Source organism: Rhinichthys klamathensis, unplaced genomic scaffold (genome assembly GCF_029890125.1).
Source record: "Rhinichthys klamathensis goyatoka isolate OS25496 unplaced genomic scaffold, OSU_Roscu_1.1 h1tg000029l_1, whole genome shotgun sequence".
In the NCBI taxonomy this organism is placed as follows: domain Eukaryota; kingdom Metazoa; phylum Chordata; class Actinopteri; order Cypriniformes; family Leuciscidae; genus Rhinichthys; species Rhinichthys klamathensis.
This window is the reverse complement of record NW_026606579.1, coordinates 5,126,090-5,137,785: the sequence shown is the minus strand read 5'-3', so window position 1 is coordinate 5,137,785 and position 11,696 is coordinate 5,126,090. Positions and strand designations below refer to the sequence as shown.

General features: G+C 35.3%; 1 protein-coding gene across 1 annotated transcript; it reads left to right on the top strand.

Moving 5' to 3' along the window:
- On the top strand, positions 1-8,547 carry med21 (mediator complex subunit 21). Its single transcript, XM_056245372.1, has 4 exons — positions 1-141; positions 1,060-1,174; positions 4,110-4,210; positions 7,967-8,547. Exons 1-4 carry the CDS (start codon positions 100-102, stop codon positions 8,144-8,146), a joined length of 438 nt encoding a protein of 145 aa, XP_056101347.1. The 5' UTR covers positions 1-99; the 3' UTR covers positions 8,147-8,547.
- Positions 8,548-11,696: the final 3,149 nt, after the last annotated feature.

The window sequence follows — 11,696 nt, the reverse complement described above, 5'->3', positions numbered from 1 at the left end:
CTGTAGTGCGCACTGCGCAGGCGCGACTGAATGGCATCACGTGATCTCGCTTTGAACTCTGCGTCGGCGGAAACGGAAAAGTAACGAGAACGCGCCAACATGGCGGACAGGCTAACGCAGCTTCAGGATGCTGTTAACTCCGTAAGACTAATTTAAACGTTTTTTTCATGAATTATAAGTTGCAGAAGACGGCAAATATCGTCAAATCATATTTATTCAGTAGTCTAGTTCATGAAGTCATATTATGTGGAAGAAGTCATATTAATATACTGCAGCGCATGAAGGTTTTAGCATAGCATTCAGTTGAGAATGAATAAACAATTAAAGTTTGCACATTAATTTGTACAGAAAGAAGACAATACTTTAATTAAATTAGTAGGTGTTATTTTAAAGTATGTTTTAATGGGACATTTAAATGTAATAGTAGCTCAAGTGCCATTCTTAAATTTACATAGAGTTAAATAAATGCATACCGGCATATATAAAATATATGAAAGTAATTCATACATTTTCCCGGTATACAGTCTGTTTTGAATATACAATCATTTCGTTATTTATTATTATTATTCGTTTGTGACATGCCAAAACATTGTTTCTTTTCTCAGAGTGTTCTTTAAAGTCTTTTGTCATGTAACGTTACTCTTGTTTTTACATATTTAAAAAAAAAAATTATTAATTTTTTAAACATGGGAACACCTTACAATAAGGTTCCATTTGTTAACTTTATTTAACATTAACTAACAATGACAAATATTTCTAAAGTGTTTATTAATTTTGCTTCGGGTTATTCAATTGTAATTCCAACATTTACCAATACACATTAATAAAATCAAAAGTTGTGTCTGTACTGTATAAATGTATTGTTGATGTTCGTTTAGTTAATGCATTAACTAATGCGGCATTATTTTAAAGTGTTATCAAAAACATTCACAATATTAGCAGTAAGCAATGAAGTTTTACAACTTTTCACCATGTTTATTGAGCAAAGACAAATACCCACATGTGTGTTGTATGCTTGCGCTGTGTGTTTGATTTATGGCTGTGATGTGTGTGTTTCAGCTGGCTGATCAGTTCTGTAATGCGATTGGAGTCCTGCAGCAGTGCGCACCCCCGGCCTCGTTCAGCAACATACAGACCGCCATCAACAAAGACCAGCCCTCCAACCCCACAGAAGGTGCACACATCGAGTAACCCCAGAGTGCAGTCTGGACGATGGACACATTTAGTCTATTGGTTTATAATACAGCAATATTATTGGCGTAGACGCTTGAGGCATGAGCATTCGCATTCCTTATGTACAAACGAGTTTATGAATGATCTACAACGCTGTTTGGCCGTACTATAGAAATATTAAGTGTAGGGGTGTAACAAGATATCGTGTCACAATATATCGCAATACAAAAATGCAACAATATGTATCGTGGATAGTGTCAATATGTATTGCGTTTAGTTCACCCAAAATAAAAATTACTATGTGAGAAAAAAATTCACATTTACAGAGTTAGTGTCAGTACTACATTGAACTACTATATATAATGCATAATAATGCACTGAGGGAGTATTTGTGGGTCCTGATAATGCCAAATGTCTGATGTTGCCAGTAAAACGTGGCCTACAATATTTTAAATACAACTAGTCAGAGTGAAAGCATGTTCATCTAAAATAATTCTGTGTTTTAAGCTTCAGAATCATCAATATTTTGTATTCTGGTGTCTCTATTGTCCTGTGCTTTGGGTTTTCGGCACCAAGTCCAAGACTATTCATTTACACACACAATGTAATATCAAATTTAGCATTTTAATCTTTAACCTTTTATCATATGTCTTGGACTATCGCAATAATATCGTATTATTGTGAGTTCAGGATCGCGTGATATGTATCGAATCGTGACATGAGGGTATCGTTACACCCCTAATTAAGTGGCAATTTCAGTAACGATCAATTGGATAATGTTTTGATGAACGTACGCATCAAGTTAGATGAAGTTACTGTCAAAATTTATTCGTATAGCGCTAAATTCACATCGTTTCAAAGCAGCTTTACAAAAAGTCATAGTATTATAAGCTTTAATATTGAGCAGTTTTATGGCTAGGCGATATCACGAAATATGTTGCTGATTAATGATACACTGTTTGAGATTTAGCCTAGCTATACTACTATATTAATTTACCCTGCAGATAAGTCAGTGCTTTTAGTGGGCGATAAGCATGACTGCATGAAATTACTGGCATATCAAAGGAGAGATCATTTCTAAATATACTGATATAGACAATATTTTTAGGGCTCCGTAATTTTACATCATTTGTTTATGCTTCTTTGTTTTTCCATTAGGATCAGTGAATAAACACAAACTCGGGATTTTACACAAATGATGATAATTCACTGTATTTCAGTAAAACATCGGATAAATCCGAAAGTGCGTTTTATTTTATTTTAAAGCAAAACCACGGTGATAAATAAGACAATAATTGGCTACCAAATAGCATACAAGCCCTGGCCATTGGGTTTTTGAAAATTTGGGAATAAAAACCGTGCAGTGCTGAAATGTGAAAAAGAAAAAATATTTTTTTACTAAAACATGTTATTATGTCGATCTATAGAAAATATAATTATTTATTTATGATTTTTTTTAATATATATGTTCATATCACTTCTCTGCTGGACATTTTATTTATTTTATTATATTATAATTGCACAGATTTACAGCAGTGTTTTTTTTAATGGTTATGCAGCTAGCCTATATGTGAGTGTTAAAATTTAAAAATATTAAATTTTTTTATTCTTTACAGAACCAATATATAGCCCCTCATTTTATTAACAGGTAAACAATGACATGAGCCATGATTAAACATTGTATTGCACTTTGTACCAAATAATGCAAGCATTGGACAACAAATCTCGTTAAAAATGACAACAAAAAATGGTTGTGCTTTAGAATTTAAAATCAGCTGTTTACGTTCTTACAGTGAATTATCATAATTTGCATAAAAATCCCGAGTTTGTGCTGATCCACCGATCCTGATAGAAATATGAAGAAGCGCTAATGTAAAACATTTCCCTGAAGTACAGGTGCCGTCACCAAGTGTTCGTTTTTAAACAATAACTTCATCTAATAAAACATTAGCCAATAGATCTTAACTAAAATTACCATGGTAAACCGATAATAAGATACGATTAAAGTTAGCATTTAATATTTCTTTAAAGGATTAGTTCACTTTTAAAAACACTTTTGCTGATAATTTCCAAGATGTCCATGTCTGTCTTTCTTCAGTCGAAAAGAAATGAAGGTTTTTGATGAAAACATTCCAGGATTTTTCTCCATATAATGGACTTCAATGGGGTCCAAACGGTTCAAGGTCCAAATGACAGTTTCAGTGGAGCTTTAAACGATACCAGACGATGAATAAGGGTCTTATCTAGCAAAACGATCGGTCATTTCAAAAATAAATACGTTTACGTTTTATAAGCACAAATGCTCGCCTTGCTCTTGTTCTGTGATGACTCTGTTCTGTGAGACCTTTTCAATGTAATTGCGTATTACGTGATGTCACGAACTTAAACTCTTTTATTTATTTTTAAAATGGCCGATGGTTTTGCTAGATAAGACCCTTATTCATTGTCTGGTGTCGTTTAAAGCCATTTGAACAGTTTGCAGTTTGCACTGAAACTGTCATTTGGACCTTGAACCGTTTGGACCCCATTGAAGTCCATTATATGGAGAAAAATCCTGGAATGTTTTCATCAAAAACATTAATTTCTTTTCGACTGAAGAAAGACAGACATGGACGTCTTGGATGACATGGGGGTGAGTAAATTATCAGCAAAAGTTTTTTTTAAAGTGAACTAATAATTTAATACGGCCAAATCATTCACAAAATCGTACATAAAGGAATGCGCATGCTCAGACCTGAATCGTCTACACCAATAAGATTGCGGTATAATAAGCCAATTATATTTGGGGTGGGCGGAGCAACACGTGTTGCCCCGCCCCATCGCCCAGACTGCACTGGGGTACTTGCACACATCTGCACCAAACATCAGGGCTGAAGGGGGTGTGAGGAGATACTGTGCTGTTGTTTAACGGACATGTCTGTCGTGTGTTGTTCTAGAATACGCTCAGCTGTTCGCCGCACTGATAGCAAGAACAGCAAAAGATGTTGACGTGCTGATCGACTCTCTGCCTAGTGAAGAATCGACTGCTGCACTGCAGGTACATTTATGTTTCAAAACGAGCCTACTGCATTTTAAAGGTGTCTATTCTGCTGCATTTTCATCTTTCTTTAGTGTGTAATGTTGCGTTTTGAGCATGAAAAAGCTCTGCAAAGTTACAAATATTCTCTATATCAGTGTCAGTGTTTCTGAACTCCATTGTAGTCTTGAGTTTCGTCCGGGAACGAACACGTCACAATATTCCTCAGTTAAATAATTAATATGCAGAATAAAGGGGCGGGGCCTGGTTGAGTTAGTTAGTAGTGTGTTAAACTGGTGGTTATGGTAAGGGGCGGGACATTTCCCAAACACACTCGAAGCGCTCGACCAATCACAACACACTGCTCCAGCCGACCAATCAGAGCACAGTGTGCTTTCAGAAGGAGGGGCTTCATAGAGACAGGAAGTAAACTGAGCGTTACTGACAGACTGGGAAGAGAGGAGCCGCAACAATGGAGAATAATGTTTTAGTTTTTTTCTCCTCTACCTGTTTTCACCTGTTGTGTTTTTCAGACTTTGTAAAAGGGCATAATGAAAAAAGGGTTGGCACTAAAACAGCTAAAATAAATTATTTTTGATAATAAGGTTGCGCTACAGATAATCCTTATGCATCTGTTTGCCTGGATGTGCTGTCATTTTTTCACCATACTCTAATTTTATCCGTCAGGAAAATAATTATAGATCGACCGATATCGATTTTTTAAAAACCGATACCAATTATCTGTATGTTTATGTTCCCGATAACTGATATTGAACCGAATATTTATTTGTTTAATTTCTGTTTTTGACAATTATAACAATGGCATTGAACTGAACAAACGGTTTTAATACTTTTTAAATACTGTAATTTATGCAATTTAATTTCCTCCGTCCTTACATACAAAACAAAACACACTTCTACATCAATAAATAGAGTCTGAAAGAGTGCAAAAAATAAAAAATACAGTGCACCGTCACTAAAATGCCTTTTTTAATAAAATCTTTGATCAGATAAACAAACCGGTAACGAATATAGCATGTAAAAATAATTATAACAAAGTATAGTAAGCATAAAACATTCTAAATCGCCTGGATAAAAAAAAAAAACCTAATTAATTTAGTGTATCTTAATAATTCCAGTTCTTTTTACTTATAATAACAGCACTAAACAACAGGCAAAATACATTTTCAAAGTCTAATGGACAACATCAACTCCCCATAAATATATGCATTAATTTTAAACTACAGTTTTAAAAGGTTTATGTGTTGTTTGATAGAATAAAGAGTGAAGAGAATGGAATACGCAAACATTGTCAGAAAAATAAACAAAAAAGCAAATACATCAGCGCAATTACGAGTCCATTTCATCTGGCATGTTATCAGAATTATTAATAATGTTTTGGAATATGAAATACCTGCTGACAGAGCGCTGTTTTTATCAGTGCGTTTACGTTTACATAGAACTTCTCTCGTGGAGATAGTAATTTCCACAGAGCTGTGATTATTTAGATGTTTATTAGCTAAATAAAGGTTATATAGTAGATGTAAATATAATTGAATGAGTTTTACAAAGGCCATACTGGAGCATCTGATCATCAACAACATCATAGACAACAGATAGAGAATTAATTTCAGTACTTTTATTTCGAACATACACTCATTTATGGCTGTTTTATTTAATTCATGTAAATTTAAGTCTTTTTTAACTAGGACAGGATTTGATGGATTGCGCGCACTTCTCAAAATGTCCACAAGATGGCGCCATTTATCTGTGAATATTAACCAAATTGACCAAAGATTGATCAAAATATTAATCTTTTACATACCAGGGTATCCGCGGGGTCTTGAAAAGTATTAAAAGGTGATAAATCAATTTTGGGAAAATTAAGACCCTTAAGTATTAAAGTCTTATCACGGCTTTATAAAGTCTTACATTTTGAAAGTATTTTTTCTGAATTAGCTGTCCAACAGTTTGAGTCCCAAAAACATCGTAAAAGTGTGTGAATTTAGTCATTTTTATTAAAAAAAAACTTTACTTTGATTTACTATCCCAGCCTATTTGATTTTTTTTTTTATCAGAGTGGTCTATAGTCTTTATCACAAACTAAAACTGTTAAGTTAAAAGTATCACTGATGTAAATGGTTACAGCTTGAAGTGGCGGTGAGGTATTAAAAAATATTGAGAAGGTCTTGAAAAAGTCTTGAAAAGGTATTAAAATTAACTTCAAGATTCCTGCATATACCCTGTGTAAATTATTATTAAATGTATTTAGGGCAATGAACTGTGGTTTGCAATTGATGTAATCAAATAAAAACGACTTTATAGTATCATTGAGTTAAGCTTGTTTAAAAAAAAAAAAATTTATTTATTTTTTATTGGTATTTAACAAGACAACACATAATGAATACATTCAATTGAAAATAAGAAATTACAAACTGTCTCAATTTAAACCCTTCCAGAACCCTCCCACCCACAAAAAAAAAAAAAAAAAATAATAATTGAAAATAAATTGATTAGAATAAACATTCCTCTCTCTAGTATTGGTCCTCGTTCCAGTAGCAGTCAATTATTGTGTAATAGCATTAGTGTCAGGAGAACAAAGTAAACCTTTTATGTAGTCTAGGACAGGTTCCCAGGTCTTCTGAAAAGTTTTAAGGGATAAGCTTTTTTTTTTTTTCATTTCAAGCATATAGTCTTACGTTCATGCTGTCTTAAAACTAAGGTTGTACAAATTGTTGTTGTTTTTTAATGGAAAACGAACAGGTGTTTTACATCCAGAACTCAGCTGTTGTATTCTGTTGGACTTTACTGTCATTTATTTAAATGCTGCTTTGTGCTTCTGGCTGTGTACTCTATTTGTTGTTGAGTCCAAGACCAATAGAGTTGAATCTAGTCGTTCCGTGTCAATTCAACTAGAGGTCCTCTGCGAAAAGGATTATTATTATTATTTTTTTCTGGTGAAAGAAATGCGTAAACAAATAAAAAAGTAATACATTTAATATTTTGGCTGAGTATTGACGTATATTCTATGCAATTGTGTTGATAGAAAAAAACAAGATGCATCTCTATTTTCAACATTATTTGTTGTTCAGATATTCCTCTTTAAAATAACGTATCAGCTTGTATGCAACCTTTTTTGACCACTGAAAATGTGTACAATTGACCAATTTACTCACAGAACCGTATTAAGATCTCCATAAACAAGATCTCTGGGATTGAGCCATATAGTGTCTACCAAAAGAAAAGTTTTAGAGCTAGAATCTAGAATTAAATGTAATGTAAAATGCTATTAAGATATCTTAAATACTTCTCGAGTCACAGGAATGCAAACTTGGGGCAGAAAAACACAAAAAGTGCTTTTCTCCATCTTTGACCGGTCACTGTTGGCATATAAAGCAAGAAAGATGGCTAAAGTCAACAGATTTAACTAACACACCTACCAATTTCTGTGTAAAAAAATAATAATGTTGCCATCTTTTACCATTATGTTGCCATAAGTCATTTTTACCCCCTGTAATTTGGCCCCAAATCTCAGGCGAAAATTGTAATTTTGACCCTCCTGTATAAAATATTGGATTACTCAGTGATTAAAAAAGCCAAAATATTAAAAGTCATGGATGTATATTTACTATTTATGTTTGTCTGTCTTCAGAAAAATGGACAAAATCTAAAAATTGTGTCGGTTTCTGTAATTTGGTTGATTTGACATGGAATGACCCAATTTTATACCTTTTCTCTACATGTCATGTGATCCGTCGTCTCCCTCTTGTTTGCCAGGCTGCCAGTTTGAGGCAGTTGGAAGAGGAGAACCAGGAGGCTGCGGCCCGTCTGGAAGAAGTGGTTTACAGAGGAGACATGTTGCTGGAGAAGATCCAATCAGCGCTCGCAGACATCGCCCAATCACAGCTTCGCACACGCAGTGGTGCCCCGAGTCAGCCAACACCCCCAGAGTCCTGACACTGACCCGCCACAACCAAACATGGACTATATCATCTGTACACAGCAGGGATTTTATACTCCTCCTTCAGCAACTGCAGGAGATCTTGTGTTAAATGTACAGTTTGTTTCTGGACTGAAGAATGATTCTGATTTCATTCTGTATGGCAGAGTAAGTGCCCACTGTTTCCCATCGCACATGTTTATTATGTGACATCCGGCATTGTTTTTTACCTGATAACAGTATATGTTCAACATCCATCAAATAGCCCCTTTCTGCAATTAACAGTCAGCGGCAGGGTAAGTTGGTTTTTTGTATATTTAATGATATTTTCTTGTCTTTCCGGGATCATGCTGTTTGTTTTGTTTTGAAAGGAATTTTGTCTTTGTGTTTAACCAATAAAATATTGTTGTATAAAGGGCTTGTTATTCATTGCTAATTGAATTGGGAATGTGGTAATTTGTTGCATGTAATGCCATTGTCACTGAATGAGTGAAGAGACTATTCTTTAAAAACAAGAAATGATGTCTAACACACGCGCACACACACACAACAGATCTAAAACCTTATATTCTTATTTTGTTCCTATCACTATTTATCCAACTGAAGTTATTTCGGGAACAAATGTTTTGGTTGCTTCTGAAATTGTAGGTGTTATATACTTTCCAAAAATTGGAAATATTACCTTTAATATATTTTTTTAAGGTGTTCTAAGGAAATATTTTTTTTACTGTATATTACTATTAGTGTGAGTGCTGCCATTTACCGGTCATATAAGCGAATATAATGTGCTGAAACAGACTTTGATGTCGTCTTCGTGGTGATGGAGAGCTTCAATAGTTCAACAGTTTTCTTTTCCAGTAAATTAAAACTTGCAATAAAGTAAAAATTAAAATAAAAAAAGCGTGTGCCGCAGCCACGCTGATTAGCGCATGACGTTTACGTTTTTTCATCCAATAAGAGCTCGTCTATTTAAGAACGTCAGTTTGGCGTCTTCGTTCGCGAAGTGGGGAATTTTCAGGGAATTTTCCAGAAGACTTATGAAAATGAGTCATTGACGAGGTAAGTCTACAGTACAGAATATTATTATTATTACCATTTAGAACTAGCAAAATATTAAGAAAGAATTTCTGACGAACATTTAAAACATTCAAGCCTGGAAGCAAACAGATCGTTCCTTCTAAAACATTTAACTATTCCTTTCCAAGCCATAATCAATTTTAAAAAAATCGACGAAAACATATATTAAACTTTAGAATGTAAAAACATGTAGATTTATGACTTTATAAAACATTTAATTTAATCGGAATACACAACTTTTGAATTTGAATGGTCGTTAATTTTGAATCACGTGATGTAGGCCTAGTTACAGTTAACGGGTCAGTCCACTTTGGCTGTCAGTCAGGTGATATAAATGTACCTGAGACTAACATGTATTTATACTTTATGTATCGTGCTTCACAATTGTATTGTGTTTGCACAATGTATACTGATTTATGTTGTATTACTTCATGCTAAATGCTGAATGTACTGTGGTAACTGCCATAAAGTTAATACATTTTATGTAGAATAAACACCAGGGCCTATACATCATATCATATGTACTCATTAAATCTACACACAAGGTTGAATGACTGTAAAAGCTGACTTGACTTGAATGTACTTGGATAATTAAGGGTAAGCAAGTAGGCTATTTAAAGCTGTTCTTTTTTCCTACCTCATATTTACATTATTGTTTTGTATTCATATTGCCAGAAAATAACTTTTGTAATAGTGCTGGAGACGGTCAGCTGATGGCATTCACAATCTCTGCATTGGTCGTGTCTGTAAATCCTAATTTGTAATTTAGACTTTTGAATAAAAGCTGAACTTCTTAATTTGAATGTTACCTGAAGCTTTTTCTCTCAAGTTTCATCTAGATTTTAGTTTTCTCTGTCAAATGGGTTTGCGGACTCATCAATAAATTGTGATTTTTTTAGAGCATTATTTTTATAATGATAAGCATGTGGGAATGCCAATTTCCACAGATCAAACATTGAGATTTTATTGTGAGGGACTTGGACGGGAGATACACAGTACTCAAAGGGTTTTGCATCCACTCATTGCAACAACAACAACAAAAAATTGTGTTAAAGTTATGAAGCTGAAACAAATCTTTAAGGGTTTGTAACGCAGTATTAATCACCTGTCTGAACTCATTGGGTTTTTCAGGAGCTTGTTACAGTGATCACAGAATTCCCTGAAGTTCGAGGTTCAGATCATTGGGCGCTGGTTCGAAGTTTTTGGAGAAGTCGATCCATGTCAGTGAGCTCAGTGGTCCTCCTGATCCGGGTTCGAATCCTGATTCGGGTTTGAAAATCGAGTCCTAGTCTGGTCCTGGAGTTCCTTTGGTGGGTGTCTTTGTAGGTGTTAAAAAAAAAAAAGATATGCCCCCCAAAAAAAGCATGGTGAGTGTGAATGTGCCAGTGGCTCAGTGGTAATGAGCACATCCTTCTTGTGTGTGGAGGACCTGGGTTTGAATCCTGGGCTGGGTACTGAAGCAAGTGATGGTTGCAGATGGTTAGGATCTGAAGAGAGGAGAGGCCAGCTGGATGAGGACTGAATAGTTTGGGGATGCAGTGGATTATCCAATAAAAAGTGGCTTAAATGTTTTGGAGTTGTGCCAAGATTGGATTTTAATAAGTAAACATTTTGATGTAAAACAACACTGCTGCTGGATATCTTCCCAGAAATCCCCAGGGGGAGGAGTTAGGATATTCCCTCCCCCCTTCGTGTCCAACCATCTCTTGTCCTCCTGTCTGATCCGTTTTGGATCCAGATCTGGAGACTGTTCCTGAACGCAACCATGCTTCAGTGTCCAGCCCGGTTTTGAACCAGGAACCTCCCAACAGGGGAGTGTGTGCTCACACCACTGAGCCACTGGACCTTCCACTCTTACACTTCTTTTTTTTGGGGCATGTCTTTTTTCTCTCTTAGACAAACCCGACGAAACTAAAGAATCATAAGAGCGAGGTTCGAACCCGGGTTTCCCACATGGAACCACAACACTCAAACCACTGAGCCACTGGAGCGTCCACTCTTACACTTCTTTTTTTTGGGGCATGTCTTCTTTTTCTCTCGACAAACCCAGTGAAACCAAAGCATCATAAAAGCGAAGCTCGAACCTGGGTTTCCCACATGGAACCACAACACTCAGACCACTGAGCCACCAGTGCGGTTTCATGCTTCCTTCAAAACCTGAAAGTCACGTGTCTTTTCACCCTGAGTAAGACTTCGGCCACAAACCGATGATTTGAAGTTGGGAACATACTCTGAGATCTAATGTTTATTCATTTCAGTTGCCTTTGCATGTGTTGCATGTGAATCGAACCTATAATCTAATCTTGTTGACCTTATTGTTATTATTAGTGCCATGCTTTATCAGATGAGCTACAAAGTGAACATTTCAAACAACCACATGAAACACTGAACATCACAAGTGTCAATTGATTGTGTTCAGTTTGTGAGTTATTGCCTAAAACCACCAAGAACTTCTGACATCTGAGCACTGCAAGTTTGCTGATGAGTCAT